A 17,204-nucleotide genomic window follows, 5' to 3' on the forward strand; every position below is an offset into this window, starting at 1 on the left:
TTTTTAGTTATTTTTTTAGTTATATTTTTCATTAGTTTTACCAAAATAACTTGATTTAATTGTATTTAAAATAACATTTCCAAAGAAATAAATCCTTTGAATCTGCCTCTTCAGTTTCTGTTGGAATGTGAAGGGTTAAATGAAAGAAGCTCGTCTCTACGAGTTACTGTGAAGAGAGGAGCTGTTGGACGTCCAGGCGGTCCAGCTATGAATTCAGAGAGTTGAATGAGAGAGTAATGTCAAATGACAGTACAATTGACCAATCATATCTTCCCTCTAAATGGGGGGGTGTTACAGTATTATCGCGGACTTTATGACAAGTTCCGCCTGCTGTGAAACTTTTCTTGTTTCCATAGCAAAAACAACTTCCTGTCAACAGCGTTAACTCACATTCAAAATAAAAGCATGCCAAATTACACTTAAGACATACAACTGCAACGAAAGTAACACACACAATGCAATATCCTTTTCAATTTCAAAGAACACAAATAGGGTTATTTACAGGTGTTGTTTTGTGTGGTAGCGCTTTCATTGATGCGTTTTGCACCCCGGGCCGTTTTTTTGATATTCCGCTGAAGTATACGCTGTGACTAGTCCAGGGGTCGGCAACCCCTGGCACGCGTGCCAGCATTGGCACCGTAACCAGTAGCACACTAGCAATAAGTGGAATAAGTGTGCAAAATATTTAAATTGTATTTTCGGATCCTGAACGAGACCGCCGCCAGCGGCGTCTCCCTGTTACCTGCAGAAGGAAGCCATGCACGCAACGCAGCCCTGCTCTCTTTATCTCCAGGTGACTTTCTGCCGCTTCTATGGAAAGCCAAAAGTGCCATAATACGGGGGTGAAAAAACGCGCGAACATACGGGGAGGTCCGTTTTTTCGCGCGAAAAAACGCGCGAACATACGGGGAGGTCCGTTTTTTCGCGCGAAAAAACGGGCCAATATACGTGCGAATGTTCGCGCGGTTTTTTATATGATAATGAGCCCCTCCTTCTGATTTCCTTAGCCAATAAGTTCAAAGTGTCTGTAACCAATCAGTGAAGGGTAAAGCCAGACCAAAACAATCTGTAGATGAAAAGTTCCTGACATGGTGAGGCTGTGCTGTAAATTGTGCATTATTCCAGATTCAGGGGACTAAGTATTCATTTGCCTTTGAATATAATAAATATATCAATCAATATATCAATATAACCTGCCTTCATTGTTTTTTTTTAAATAAAATGGCATTACCCTTTTCCTTAAACCTCTGGAGTGTGAAGTGAAGGTATTTTCTCAATTTTTAGATGTCTCCTTAAATCCACTTTTAAATGTACTTCTTATAACATGGCATGGTGTTACATGTCAAAATGTTCAGTAGTCTCTGGTGTTGCTAGAAATGCAAATTCACTCACCTTAGAGCACTGTCTTATGAGAAACCTAGCTTAGAAATCCGATTTTTGGAAAACTTCAAAACTGTTGTGAAACACATATGTACTCATGTCATCCATTTTTTTTGGTGTTTCAGATTTTGTTCACCAAAGTCTTTGGTTCACAAAAGTAGTGAAATATATCAATTACACTATAAGCCTATATAAAAGTGTTGTTCATGTCTAAAATGAAAATGTGTAAATTATAATTTAGAGTAAAATATTTCCATCCCTCTACTTTCACCACAGAAAAGTTACATCAGGACTGAATAATGACTTCATATTCCATACCAAGGTTTATGTGATGTGTACAAATACAAATTCAGCATTTCAACTTTATTTTTCAACCAACTATTTATGTTAACATATGAAACTGTAAAATCTCAATATTTCCAATATCAGAACTTTTTCAACCAACTATTCATTATAAATGTAAAGACAGGGGGTCTTTGTCCATGGTCTTTGTCTGTCTTCCAAGACAGTGGGTCTGGCTGCTGTGTAGGTGGGGCTGATGGTGCATGGCCTGCTGGTGGCTGTGTCGGAGGGAGGTAGGTGGGATTGTCCCGGGTTGATGCTGGTGGCTGGATTGGAGGTACGTCTGCTAGGCGAGACTTCTTTGCTGGCTGGGTTGATCGCGATGGCTGTGGTGGAGGCCTTTGTACCGAGGTGTATCTTGATCTTGTGGCAGGGACAGATGGAGGCCGCTGTAGTGATGCTGGTCCTTTGGTCCTCGGTGGTGATGGCTCTGGTGAAGGCCCTTGAGCAACGGTAGATCTTGACCTTGGTGCAGGCACAGATGGAGGTTCTTTCTCCTAGGCCCAGGCAGCTGTGAAATCTGAAAGAAATATAGGACAATAATTACTACTAAGTTCATTCAAATAAAGTTCAAGTGGAATGTTTCTAAAGCACAAATAACAATGCACAACTAAAAATAAAATGGAGAGGCGGGACAGGAGTCTCTCTCTTACACAGGTATTTTCCAGTTATTTCCCATTCAATATAAAGTCACAGACACAAATATAACTACATCTATAGGTGTGTATGTGTGGGACGAATACAAGTTGATGTTATTAATCTACACATGTTACCTCCCTTTTACACACAGAAATCACTTTTACACAGAGTAAACGTTTACTAACGGAGAGTCTATTTTGTCACAAGAGAAAGTTCATGACTATCGATAAGAATACAAACAATACCTATGTGGGATTCACCATCAAAAAGTTTGTTCTCTTTTATCCTCCTAATGACACGCTCTACATGAACCCTCAGTCTGGCAATGGCCTGTGTCTCCCTCACCTCATAGGCTGGCATTTGCTTCTGCTTTGACAGAAAAGGTGGGCAGTACACCTTGCATTTGCAGCAATCGCTGATCAGGAAGCTCTTATCTACCATCACTGCTATGTTTTCAGTCAACAACGCAGCTATTCCAGATTGTTTGAAAATCTCCTTGTCGCTGACAGAACCACCATACAGACTGGAAACAAATGTCACTGCACCATGTGGGGCTATGCCAACCAGGGCTTTCATGGTGCAGTGAGATTTCTATGTAGAATACATTTCACTTTGGAGGAGGAGTGAGGATGGTGTTTGACACCTCAGCTCTGTGCAATCCAGGATCACCTGTGTGTCTGGGAAATCTTTGAATGCCTCTGGGAGGTGGGCTTGAACTTCTGCAGGTGTAAGCCAGATGCACTGTGACCCCAATAAAGTTGTAAGAAAACTTGTCCATGTTGCAATGATGCGGCTCACAGAGGACTGGTGTACGTTGAAGCGGTTTGCAAGGTCCCTCTCTTTCAAACCCACCGACAGGAAGCATAGAAAAAGGAAGAACTCGTCAATTGGCTGAAGCAGCTGTCTCTGGAAGATAAAAACAAAAAAAGGTTACTATATTAATGTCATGAGTGTAGCACACTATGGGAAAAACATTAAGTTGTTTTAGTTCTCTGATGTATTCAAAAAGGATTGAGTACTTTAGCCTTTTAGCCTACACAAAAGCAATGAAATGTCAGAGAGACATTTTCCCTTCAGTTTGTGTTTAGATTGTGTGTTAAAAGAAACGTAACCTACCGTTGATGGACGTGCGTGTGTAACCACTTCTTCATTACTCTTGGCAGTTGATATCGCTCTAGTAACACAAACCATTTAATGAATTGAAGGCTCAATTAAAAACCAGAAGGCCATCAGGTGGTTATAGCTCGGGAATCTGTACACAAAAGACACATGTCAGTCATTAATTGACAGTAAATACAATCGTGTTAACTGTAACACATGGGCTAATGCTTTCCTCTTGTTTGCTATAATACATTACAATTCAAATAGACTGAGTAAGAAGGCACTAGGTGCAGGTATAGTAATCTACAGCAGTAAAATGTAGCAACTACATTAGCAGCAGTAATAATAATCTAAAACATACAGGGAACATTTTACACACAATGACTACGTTTACTCTTCATTCTTACGTGTGCAACTGGGGGAAACGCAGTGGATATTGACATACTTTTACTTTGGTAAGGTTTTGAAGATTTCCACTTGTAGTAAAATATTCTCAGTATGTTGTTAGTATTAATATGTTTTACTCCACCACATTTAGTTAACCTTCATAGTTTCTAGTTACTTTTTATATATGAAAACACAGGATTTATGATTCTACATGTTCAGTTCAGGAGTATTTTAAAACCATAGTATTTGTACTTATACTTCAGTTAAGTTGAGTACTTATTCCAACACTGCATGCATCTAGTCAGCGGTCACACGGCAGGTAAACAGGATTCTTTATAAGCTAACCCATCTCAAAAACTTGGATAGAATTTAGCCAAAACATTACCTTGTATAGAATCGGATGTTGTCGTCGGAGCCAGCAAACCTCTGTTAGCAAAACTCTCGCTGGACTCTTAACTCCTGCAGTTGCTTCTGCAGATCCTCCACTGTTTTGGAGTTGTCTTCTGCAGCTTGAGAGGACATGTCCAGTGAAGCTGCTTCTGGGTCTATCCGCCTCATGCTGTCCCGCACTCTGCATCTCTGTATCCACATCTGCTGGGCCTGCAGCTGTGCCCTGACAGATTCAGGGCCAATCTGGTTATTCCCAGCCACTATCTCCTTGATGAGGTCGTCTAGTGTAGCATCTGAGATGGTGGAGTATGTCCCAGAGCGCAGCATGTGGAACTGCCTGAAAAATAAACATGTTTTAAATATATGAGACCTACGGTATTCAGATTTACTTTACAACATGCATAGTGTAACATGGCTACAACCCCTCCTTGGGATGTTTACAATAAATTGAGACAAGATGGCACTTCCAATGTTGAAGACATTGCTACATACCTCAATCGCCGTCTCACTGTGCGCAGAGATACTTTTAATATCTGTGCCATCTTTGTTGCTGTAAAACCACAGCTCCTCAAAAAAGAGATTTGCTCTCTGGAAATGCTGAATTGTGGGGGACCTCGACCACCCAACAAAATGAGTGGGGCGTGGTAGCCAGAATGACCTGCAACAACAGCAAAACATTAGATTACATTTATTGTCATTGTTGTAAAAGCAACGCATTTATGCCGTTGTGCCAGAAACGCACACAATGCGTCTATTTTATTGTCATTGCCCAGCCTAAAGATACTTTAAAAAAAAAATGAAATGCAGTTTGGCATTAAACCAGTGGACATGCAATACACTATAGTTGTAGTATACAGTAAGAACAAAAGCATAAATGTGTATGGGCATAGAGATACATAGTTGCAGTCTGTGTCTTCCAACCCTGAAGACAGAGACTCCCCCTCTGGCACCCTTTCAATGTCCTCATTCACACGTTTGATGATACGTGGTGTACTACAGATGGCCAGACTGCCCTCGACGGGGGAGGGGGAATAGCGTCTCCTCTACTGTGGCAGGATATAAAGGTGGAATTTGGAGTACAGTTTTAAGTGGACAACTCGAGACTCAGAGCGTCTCACCAGAATGTTGTAATTAATAGCTGGCAACTACAGATTAAAAAAGGTGTTTATATTGGTATTACCCATATTTAAAACAAATAATTACTTTAAAATGTATTGGCCTGTTGGACACTTAGTACTCAACAATACTAGCACTGGTTTATCAACGAAAGCCTATGCTAAAGTGAACAATTATCACATCGACCTACCTTGTTGTGCGGGTGTGGTAGGCCAAGATCTCCGGACTTCAAGTATATATTCCCGAAGGTCCTGAAGTAAAAGATCAGCTGTAGGGACGTTAATTAGCCTGCCCCGTGACCACTCGAGGCTCCTTTCCATGGTTTCTAACCTGCCAGTAAACGGTTTGGTGAAATAGGGGAGAAGACAGAATTTGTAAGTGTGAAAGATCTCACACAACCTCAGTTTACGTTACATGCAAAAACAAACTACATTCCTTTGTGTTGGTAGTAGCGATAGGCTTGGCCCTTACCTCGTTACTGTGGATTGTAACACGGCATGACCGGCATCATCTGTTTGGAGAAGTCTTGTGCAGTCATTTATTGTCCTTTTGCAACGCAAGATGAAGTTTCTCGTGGACATTTTTCCGGCTGCTGCTACTGCTGCTGCATGCTTATAGAGAGGCGAAGTCCCTCCCTTTCCGGTTGAGCTCCATGGGACCTTATTTCGGAAAAGGTATGTATTGAAGTCAATGGAGAGAGAAAGATTATTTTTCGATCCCGTTTGAATTGAACCACAAATTACACATATGATTTTTGTCAATTTAAAAGATAATTTTGCAAGTCAAAAAAATTGAAATGTGTCGTAAAACTGTGAAGTAACACTTTTTTTTTGCCTGAAACCAGTCAATGACCTACATCTCCCGTCGCGCACCACACACCAAGACGGCCGTCACGTTGGCACATTTCACTTCTTTCTAGTTGCGTATTTTTCATAGTCTTATATTTCAACAGTTTTACGACAAACTGAGTTTTTTGACATGGAAGTGATTGTTTAAGATGACAAACATCATAAGTGTAATTCGTGGCACAATTCAAACGGGATCAAAAGATAAGTTTTCTCTCAAGATATATTGCCTGATCTTTTCCCTAACAGCCCTGATACCGAAAATTCATGGTATTTTTCTTTCTTCAGTGTCTGGAAAAGCACAATTATGTTGTTTTTCCGGTTTTGTAGACAACGAAAAAAGTAAACAATCCTTCCTTTCTAAAACAGAACAAAGAACACAAAAATGATGCAATGTGCAATTGCAATTGCACTGAAGAGAAACATTCGAATTCAATTTTTTTTTTTTTTATAAATTAATACATCTGAGGCTGATCAATTCCCATTTATTTGAAACATGAACGCAGGCGACAGGCTACCACCTTAAACAACTGGAGAACAGACAGCTGTTGCCAAGCAGTTGGGACAATTAAGGTGAAGCAGACCTTGGAATACTTTGCATTTATACAAAGATTGTAAGTGAATGAAAAGAGATAACACAAAAAAACGTTTCCTTTCCGAGACTCGAGCCCGGCCCTCCCGGATATTAGACCCTTTGACCGTTAGTCTACAAGCAGATAGTGGATAGATTTAGTTTGAAAGATATAACTGGAGTCCACCCACGCAGCGTCGAAGTGCGCATATTTTAGATATTTAATCATATATTTTCTAATATAAGGGGTAGAAATATGATTCAGATAACCGCATAAATATGTGGGCACATTTTCAATGTATATTGTCTTGTATAAATTAAGTTATACTCTCGAAGGCATGTTTATGTTAAATATTGTATATCATTACAAACAGCAGAGGGCAGTATAGGACACGGAAAGGCCTCAGTGGGCATGCCGTAAAAGGGAATGTGTTGCTGAGCGCATGCCGTAAAGTAAGTGTTGTTATTATGTGTCTGCCGCAGACTTGGCATTCTGGCTGGAACGGCAACAACGTTCCCTCTGCTTCATTCATTTCTCCTGTTCAACAGGTTAGTAGTGTGTACAAAGATTATGTCATATTTCGATCTAAGAAGTGTGTTTGAAACTGTTCTTTATGTGTAGTTTAATGTCATTCTGTCAGCTAGTTCGGCTCCACTACAGTGGCTAATGGCGTCCGCTAGCTTCTTTGTTCTTCTATGTTACTAGGTGTATGACTCCCGTGCAGTAGTTTGGCTTACATTTCAAGTGTATTCTGCTTGTATAAATATGTGAAATGCTGGTCTGAGTTCATAATTGTTCATATTATTGAAATTCTAATAGCGCGCTAATGCTATGCTAATATTGTGCCTATCAGTGTACAACAGAGCCAGGTTAAAGTGAGTACAGTCAACCGGGTTGTGTGTGTTATCACTGTATTATATACTGGAAATGAAGAAGGCTTTAATCCTTCATAAAAGTCATAATATGGCATGTGGATTTATTTCCATTTTTGATTAGAGAAAAATACGTCATACAGTTATTTTGATTTGCTAAATGTAAAGGTATGTTTTTTTTCCTTCAGATTTCACAGCTGCCTGGGCCTAGTGGCCCAGAGGCGGCGTTTATCCAGCAGCCAGAACCTTCATCTGTGCCGGCCCCCAGGTCAAAATCTACCGTGGCTCAAAGACCTCCACCACAGCCATCACCACCAATGACCAGAGGACCAGCATCCCTACAGCGGCCTCCACCTCCATCTGTGCCTGCCACAAGATTAAGATACACCTCGGTACAAAGGCGTCCACCACAGCCATCACCACCAAGGACCCGAGGACCAGAGGACCAGCATCCCTACAGCGGCCTCCACCTCCATCTGTGCCTGCCACAAGATTAAGATACACCTCGATACAAAGGTCTCCACCACAGCCATCACGATCAACCCAGCCAGCAAAGAAGTCTCGCCTAGCACACGTACCTCCCATCCAGCCACCAGCATCAACCCGGGACAATCCCAGCATCAACCCGGGACAATCCCACCTACCTCCCTCCGACACAGCCACCAGCAGGCCATGCACCATCAGCCCCACCTACACAGCAGCCAGACCCACTGTCTTGGAAGACAGACAAAGACCATGGACAAAGACCCCCTGTCTTTACATTTATAATGAATAGTTGGTTGAAAAAGTTCTGATATTGGAAATATTGAGATTTTACAGTTTCATATGTTAACATAAATAGTTGGTTGAAAAATAAAGTTGAAATGCTGAATTTGTATTTGTACACATCACATAAACCTTGGTATGGAATATGAAGTCATTATTCAGTCCTGATGTAACTTTTCTGTGGTGAAAGTAGAGGGATGGAAATATTTTACTCTAAATTATAATTTACACATTTTCATTTTAGACATGAACAACACTTTTATATAGGCTTATAGTGTAATTGATATATTTCACTTTTGTGAACCAAAGACTTTGGTGAACAAAATCTGAAACACCAAAAAAAATGGATGACATGAGTACATATGTGTTTCACAACAGTTTTGAAGTTTTCCAAAAATCGGATTTCTAAGCTAGGTTTCTCATAAGACAGTGCTCTAAGGTGAGTGAATTTGCATTTCTAGCAACACCAGAGACTACTGAACATTTTGACATGTAACACCATGCCATGTTATAAGAAGTACATTTAAAAGTGGATTTAAGGAGACATCTAAAAATTGAGAAAATACCTTCACTTCACACTCCAGAGGTTTAAGGAAAAGGGTAATGCCATTTTATTTAAAAAAAACAATGAAGGCAGGTTATATTGATATATTGATTGATATATTTATTATATTCAAAGGCAAATGAATACTTAGTCCCCTGAATCTGGAATAATGCACAATTTACAGCACAGCCTCACCATGTCAGGAACTTTTCATCTACAGATTGTTTTGGTCTGGCTTTACCCTTCACTGATTGGTTACAGACACTTTGAACTTATTGGCTAAGGAAATCAGAAGGAGGGGCTCATTATCATATAAAAAACCGCGCGAACATTCGCACGTATATTGGCCCGTTTTTTCGCGCGAAAAAACGGACCTCCCCGTATGTTCGCGCGTTTTTTCGCGCGAAAAAACGGACCTCCCTGTATGTTCGCGCGTTTTTTCACCCCCGTATTATGGCACTTTTGGCTTTCCATAGATTTCCTCCGTGGTGCAGTGCTGATCGTTTCACCACGGAGGAAAGCACTTCACTAATTGCAGTAGGCTACCCAGAAGGAGCTGTACAAATGCCGCAGTTTTTGCGAGGCTGTGTATTTAGTTGAAAGCCCAGTGGCGATCTGCTCATCTCTCATCGAAATAATATGCTACAAAGGGGCGGACTGGCCATCTGTGTGTTGAACTTTCCTGTCGGCTCCCAGACCGTAATCGAGGAGGGCAGAAGCAACAAGCTTCAGGTTCAATAACCCACTTTAGCTTAAATGACTGGAGAGAGGCGAGCTCTTCTTGGGAGGCCGTTGCATTTATTTAGCCTTTCTTCCGTTTCACAAAATACATCACAGACCTCTGTTTTTCTGCTTCCTCGTTTCGCTTCCAGAAACATACACATGGTCCCTCACTGTCACTCTACCATCCACAAACACACATGCACAAGCCACCTCTCTCTCTCTCTCTCTCTCTCTCTCTCTCTCTCTCTCTCTCTCTCTCTCTCTCTCTCTCTCTCTCTCTCTCTCTCTCTCTCTCAAAGGGACAGCGATCTCATCTCACTCTGCATGACCCTAATATCATAACATGTGTGCTCTGGAGAATCACAGAACGGACGATCGTTCTTATTATTATTATGCCGTTTAAACCAATTATTTAAATGTGTTTGTTAAATTTGGCATCATGTACAGCGCTGACTGGTCCACACACTGCTTCCCCGCAGCGAGGCTCCCCCGCCGAGCGTCAAGCTCCTCAACCCCCCCCCCCGTTGATAATTCTCTATCGTTGGCACGCTGATAACAATTTTGTTTTTAAATGGCACTTCATATCAAAAAGGTTGCCGACCCCTGGACTAGTCTATGCCAGGCATCCTCAAAGTCCGGACTCCGGTCCGGATCCGGACCGAACCACAACTGTCTCTGGACTCTGAGCAAAGTATATTTTTCATATGTATTATATGTGTTATCTGCGAGACATCGCCACAACGCAACGAGTCAAAATGCTCCGCTACCTATGTCCACTGCAAACAGTGCTCTGCATGTCCGACTGTTCCACTGTCTGTGTGTGTCTTTCAACGCATTGGTCCAATCACATTCAGCAGTCTGCGAATCAGAGGCACAGTAGGGCGGGTCTTCGCGGAATGCGGGTGGGAAAAATGTGTGTCTCGTCTCTTTCAACCTGTCTGAGTCAGAGCGAGAGTTTAAAAAAATAAAAGTCAGAGCGAGAGTTAGTTGCATCTGTACTGTAGCTAGTAGCCTAGTTTCACCTACCGGGGTGGCATGCAGGGCAGGCCCGCCGCACTGGCGTTATACATTTTCGCCTAGGGCGCTGAACTGTAGAGGACCGCAGGGGTGCAGTCCAGATTTTTTTTTTTAATAGGCCTATGTATATTTTTTAATTTTTGTAGGCGCCCCCCAGATTCCTATTTTTTAGGCACCGCTTTTTGAGAATATGAAAAATAAAACGTAGCGGCGCCCCAACACTGCACCACCCCTCTCTATGTTTTCTTTGGTTCTGTCCATTTGTGTTTCGCGTGTCGCGCACGCTCGCGTCTTGAACGAGAATTAAAACTTCACTGTCACAACATGAAGCGGGGCAACCCCAACAAAAAGCCGTCTGGGGCGTCAGCTGTCATATGAGGATGTTATCGATGACTTTGCAGCAAAGAAGTCAAGACGAGTGCAATTCTGAGTGTTTAAGTCAAACAAGTCAGTAAGGTAATTATTTATTATTACAATATGTGTGTTCAAAAACAGAAATGTATTTGTTCTTTTTTTGTATAAATCATTATGTATTTGTTAATATTTTTTCATTTATTTTATTTATTTATTATTACAATACGTGTGTTCTTAAGTGTTCTTTAAAATAGTTCTATAACTCCTTCTGTGGAAGCTACTTGTTTATTAAAAGATGTTTGTTGTTGCAAGTGTGGTTTTTGTATTTGTGTGTAGGGTGGGGGGGTTGGTGTTTTCAATGTATACTATAGGACAGTAAACCAAAAATATCGTTTAAAAACTGGAGAGATAAAAATATGAATACATAAACGAATGTTAACTAGGTCAAATAAGATATGAATGAACAAAAATAAAATACGTTACATTTATTGGCTATGGTAGGTTATTGGTTATGTTCACATACTCATTTGATTATTAAAATGTTAACTGATCTTTTTCATATGTGTGTTTTAGAGTTGTACCCCCTAGATCTAGTAGTAATTGTGAGCTCAAAGTGCACCAGATTGAAGCATTGTACTTTAAAATGGGGCGCCAGCTAAAATCTTGCCTAGGGCTGCAAATTGTCTAGAGCTGGCCCTGATGGCATGGGGTGGCAACTGCCACCCTAAAAATAGGCCTTGCCACCCCAGCTGCAACCCCAGTTGGCAGCTTTGTTTTGAAAGAAAAGTTGTGGCTCATCGGGCATTTATGAGAGAAAGTCTCTAATGTCCGAGTGCAAGTGAATGCAGCACAAGACGCACGTCTTGTAACCCCTCCCCCGGCCCTGGCGCGAGCGTGGAAAGGATGGTGCAAAACGAGAAGCATTCGGACCCAAGTACTGAAGGAATGAGCTATTTGCTGTCTAAAATGAAAGAGAATAGACTGTCAAGTGTGGCTGTACTCAGCATTGAATCAAAACGCACTAAAGCTGTTGAAGCTATTTTTCTTTGTGGGGGTCTGCCTCCAAAAAACAGTTTTAAGTCCTGAGAAATTCAAATAAGACGGTGTGTAAAACTACACTACCCAGCCAACAGAAAGTAACCACTTTGATTTAACTAGGCCAGTAGGTAAGGACTTTCCACTGGATAATAACTGAAGTATAAAATAATGCATGACTGAAGTGAGGGAGGCCATGTTTGAATGCAAACAAAAAGAGGAAATAACAGGTCAAATCAAGCAAATTCCCCTTCTTAGATTCCACAGCAACCAGAAGAACAGAAATACTGGGTGGTGATTTGATTTATCAGCTTTGTGATGGAATAAAAAATGTACAGTGCATTTCCTTAGCTGTGGATGAGTCCACTGACAATGCTCAGTTGCTGGTGTTTGTGAGTTTTTATGATGAGGCAAAGGGGGAGTTTGTTGAAGATGTGTTTGGCCTGACGGACCTCAGTGGACACACAAGGGGGCAAGACATTTATAAAGCAATAAAGAGAATGCTGAATAAAAGAGGGGGCAGCTGCCTTTATTCATAACTGTGCAGCTCTTACACTGCGACTCTGAGGGATCAAGCACAGAGACAATAACAAGGAAAACTGCTGCATACAGATTATTTTAGTTTTTGCAACCTCGTGTTAAGAATCTTGTTGCAATTGTTTAAAAGTTTGAATGACCGTAATAAACGGACCTTTGTCTTATTGAAATATTTCTTTGGACCTTTAAGATTTGTATTTGAGTACCCCTGGTCTATGCTAATAACTCGAGGGAAGGGGTGGGGGTCAGAGGGCCAAGGTATAAAAGTCACGGCTCGCCACTGCGTGCAATAGATGCCGTGTGTAAATTGAAAATGTTTGGAACGGCATGTGTGTATAATAGGAAGATGAATCAGCGAGGATATCCATCCAGGACCTATGATCCAGGACCACAGCCACAACTCAAGATCCAGGGTTCGCGATCCAGGACACAGGACCGCAGGATCATCCATGACTCTGGATCCCAGCGTATATAGACACCAAAAATAAAGACATTTGGGGAAGCTGGGTTAATCGGAACATGAGTACACAGGTATAGACAGAGAGAAGGAAGAAGTAAGATGTCCCCTGACAAACTAAGCCTATATCAGCTAAACTAGGGGCTGAATCTAATCAGCCCTAACTATAAGCTTTATCAAAAAGGAAGGTCTTAAGCGCACTCTTAAAAACGGATAGGGTGTCTGCCGCCCGAACACAAACTGGAAGCTGGTTCCACAAAAGTGGAGCTTGATAAGAAAAGGCTCTGGCTCCCATTGTACTTTTAGAGAATCTAGGAACAACCAACAACCCTGCATTCTTGGAACGCAATGCCCTAGTAGGACAGTATAGGGTATAATGAGTTATTTAAGGTAAGATGGCGCCTGCCCATTAAGGGCTTTGTAGGCGAGAAGAATAATTTTAAATTCTATCCTGTGTTCTATAGGGAGCCAGTGTAAGGCAGCCAGAACATGAGTAATGTGGTCCCTTTTCCTAACTCTGGTTAGTACACGAGCTGAAGCATTTTGAATCAGCTGAAGCGACTTGACTGACTTCTTGGTACACCCTGATAAGGAGTTACAATAATCCAGCCTTGAAGTAACAAATGCATGGACTAGTTTCTCTGCATCGTTTTGAGGCAAGATATGCCTGATTTTTGCTATGTTACGTCGATGGAAGTAGGCGGTCCTTGAAATTGATTTTATGTGGGCGTTAAAGGATAAATCCTGATCAAATATAACACCAAGATTCCTTACAGTCTCACTGGAGGCCAAATGAATGCCATCCATAGTTAGTATATCTTTAGATAATTTGTTTCGTAGATTCTTCGTGCCAAGTACAATAACTTCAGTTTTGGTCGTGTTTAACATCAAAAGGTTTAAGGTCATCCACGTTTTTAAGTCCTTGAGGCAGTCTTGAATTGTATTTAGATGATTAATTTCATCAGGCTTGATTGATAAATGTAGTTGAGTATCATCCGCATAACAAGGAAAGTTTACAGAATGATTCCTTATAATATTGCCTAACGGAAGCATATATAATGTGAACAAAATAGGTCCGAGCACTGAGCCCTGTGGCACTCCATGGCTAACTTTGGTTTGCGTGGAAGATTCATCGTTGACACGTACAAACTGAGAGCGTTCAGATGGATAGGACCTAACCAGCCTAAAGCAGTTCCCTGTATGCCAACTAAGTGCTCTAGTCTTTGCAATAAGATATCATGGTCGATAGTATCAAATGCAGCACTGAGATCGAGCAAAACAAGAAGAGAGACAAGTCCCTTGTCTGAGGCTATTAGAATGTCATTTGTGACTTTAACTAGAGCTGTCTCTGTGCTATGATGTGTTCTAAAGCCAGACTGAAAATCTTCAAATAAATCATTGTTTTTTAAGTAATCACACAACTGTTTTGCAACTGCTTTCTCAAGAATTTTTGAGGGGAACGGAAGATTAGAAATAGGTCTATAGTTGGCTAAAACCTCTGGATCGAGGTTGTGCTTTTTAAGAAGTGGTTTTATCACTGCTACTTTGAATGATTGTGGAACATAGCCTGATAATAAAGACATATTCATAATATTTAATAAAGAAGTGCTAATTAATGGAAAAACTTCCTTCAACAGCTTAGTTGGAATTGGGTCCAACATACAAGTTGATGGTTTAGAAGAGAGAATCATTGAATTTAATTGTTCAAGGTTTATGTCTGAAAAGCATTCTAGTTTACTATCTAGTGTAATATTAGAACTTACGTTTCCGGGAGCTGTGGATAACACTATACTGCTCAAAGGCAAGAGGTCATTAATTTTGTTTCTAAGAATAACAATTTTATCGTTAAAAAAGCACATAAAATCATTACTACTGAGCGCTATGGGAATAGAAGGCTCAATCGAGCTATGGCTGTCTGTCAGCCTGGCTACAGTGCTGAAAAGTAATCTTGCATTATTCTTATTCTCATCTATTAATGAAGAGTAGTAGGCTGCTCTCGCTTTACGCAGTGCTTTCTTATATTAATTGAGAGTAATATGCCAAATTAAACGAAATTCTTCAAGTTTAGTGGAATTCCATATCCTTTCAAGTTGTCTCGACTTTTGCTTTATTTTGCGGGTTTCGGCATTATGCCATTGAGCTAATCTATTTTGTTTTATTTTCTTCTTTTTCAAAGGAGCAACAGAGTCTAATTTTATTCACAGCGCACCTGTAGCACTATCAACAACATGATCAATTTGGAGTGGTGTACATTTTGTATAATTTTCCCTTACATGCAGACATGCCATCGAGTTAAGTATTGGTGGAATCTCTTCCTTAAATTTGCCTATAGCACTAACAGATAGGTTTCTGCTGCAGGAGCTTTTGACTAATGCTTTGTAGTCTAGTAACAGTACTTCAAAAGTTACTAAGAAAAGGTCGGATAAAGCAGGATTATGCGGTTCGACTAATAGTTGCTCAATTTCAATACCATACAGTAAGTCAGAACAAGGTCGAGAGTGTGATTATAGCAGTGGGTTGGTTTATTTACACTCTGACAGAAACCAACATAATCTAATATAGAGTTAAATGCAACAGTAAGGCTATTTTCATCATCGTCAACATGAATATTAAAGTCACCTACTGTCAAGGTTGAGAGAGGCAAGCAGGACCCAAACGCAGATCAACAGAAAATACCTTTATTTCAAGACTCAAAGACAGAACTCTTCCCTGTGGACACAGTCCAAAAACAACAAGGAACTCACCAAGACTAACAGAAAACACAGAACCTAAATGCACACAGGACTAATCAAACAAACAAGAGACAGGTGAGGATGGAGGAGAAAACACAGGGGCACCAAGTGAACACAATCGGGTAATCAGGGAGGGAAACAGACAGAAAGTAACAGGCAAGACAGGAGGTGAACACTTTTCAAACTAAAACAGGAGACCAAAGACAGAAAAAGACAAGACAAAATATAACACAGACAGAACGTGACACCTACGATAATTACTTTATCTGTTTTAAGTACCAAAGTTGATCAAAACTCAGAGAATTCTGATAAGAATTCTGAATAAGGACCTGGTGCACGGTACACTGTAACAAATAAGATTGGCTGCAAAGTTTTCCAGGTCGGATGCGTAAGACTAAAAACGAGACTTTCAAAGGAGGTATAATTTAATTTTGGTTTAGTATTGATAATTAAACTTGAGTCAAAGGTTGCTGCAACTCCACCTCCTCGGCCCGTGCCTCGGGCAATATGAGTATTGATATGGCTGGGTGGAGTGGCCTCATTTATGTCTCAACCAAGTTTCAGTGAGACAGCATATATCAATATTATAATCTGATATTCAATCATTTACCAATATTGCTTTAGATGCTAGAGATCTTATGTTTAAGAGACCACATTTAATCTTTCTGTTTTGTTGCACTGTAGTAGTTGTTACATTTACTTTTATTAGGTTATTATGTATGACACCTTTATTAGGTTTTACCTTAAATTGTCCTTGGGCAGACACACACACCGTTAATATTGGGTGTTTTATTGGGTTCGGGATTCCTATGGATGACTGCCTAGGAGAGGGCGCAGAGAAGCGTGTAAGAATGTGACTCCGCCTCCTGGTCTCAACTCCAGTTTGTCATGGATTAAGTCCACAAAGCCCTGAAATGTTTGCCGAAATGAGATTTGCACCTTCCAAAGTAGGATGAATGCCGTCTCTCTTAATCAGACCAGGTTTTCCCCAGAAGGCTGTCCAATTATTTACGAAGCCCACTAGGCTTGGGCGGTATCATTTTTTTCATACCGTCATACCTTGCTGACATCATACCGTGGTATACGGTATATGACGGTATGACTTGGGTCGACTTGAGCGAGGTGGCGTTTGGCGGCAAATAGATGTTTCAAACGGTATATTATATGTTCGTTGAAAAAATGCAGCCTGAGCCGGTAGACGCTCGCAAAGTGCCGCGACGTGCGCGCAAGTGCAAAACAAGGGCTGCATACATGACACATTGTGCAAATGGCACATTTTGAGATCGGATACAGGACGCGTTTGTCGATGTCCGACGTTGTTTCCATTGTGAGCTAAGTTAACAATATATCATCATACATAAACATCTTCCGGGACTAAATACTTGACTTATTGAAT

At 40.9% G+C, this 17,204-nt stretch overlaps 1 protein-coding gene across 5 annotated transcripts; it reads right to left on the reverse strand.

Moving 5' to 3' along the window:
- Positions 1-1,644: 1,644 nt before the first annotated feature.
- LOC307015780 (uncharacterized protein) lies at positions 1,645-6,057 on the reverse strand. 5 transcript variants are annotated; one of them, XR_013801635.1, is made up of 7 exons: positions 5,827-6,057; positions 5,546-5,685; positions 4,732-4,897; positions 4,235-4,576; positions 3,478-3,613; positions 3,160-3,267; positions 1,645-2,242 (listed from the first exon to the last, which is right to left on the reverse strand). XR_013801635.1 is itself a non-coding variant. In XM_079644609.1 (6 exons), the coding sequence occupies exons 4-6, from the start codon at positions 3,510-3,512 to the stop codon at positions 1,825-1,827; spliced, it is 507 nt and encodes a 168-aa protein (XP_079500735.1). In that variant the 5' UTR covers positions 3,513-3,613; positions 4,235-4,576; positions 4,732-4,897; positions 5,546-5,945; the 3' UTR covers positions 1,684-1,824. The 5 variants fall into 5 exon arrangements, 2 of the variants coding, with proteins under 2 accessions (XP_079500735.1, XP_079500734.1); XR_013801636.1 differs by having other exon boundaries at positions 1,648-2,242; positions 3,214-3,267; XR_013801637.1 differs by having other exon boundaries at positions 1,655-2,242; positions 3,031-3,267.
- Positions 6,058-17,204: the final 11,147 nt, after the last annotated feature.

The sequence above is a fragment of the Notothenia rossii genome (assembly GCF_949606895.1).
Source record: "Notothenia rossii genome assembly, chromosome: 8".
Lineage (NCBI taxonomy): Eukaryota > Metazoa > Chordata > Actinopteri > Perciformes > Nototheniidae > Notothenia > Notothenia rossii.

Excerpts from the sequence above, each read along its gene's own strand:
- LOC307015780 (XM_079644608.1), bottom strand. The coding sequence starts at position 5,936 with ATGTCCACGAGAAACTTCATCTTGCGTTGCAAAAGGACAATAAATGAC. Across the intron at positions 4,898-5,545 it reads TACCACACCCGCACAACAAG|GTCATTCTGGCTACCACGCC; the intron begins GTAGGTCGATGT and ends CTGTTGTTGCAG. Across the intron at positions 4,577-4,731 it reads ACAGTGAGACGGCGATTGAG|GCAGTTCCACATGCTGCGCT; the intron begins GTATGTAGCAAT and ends TTTATTTTTCAG.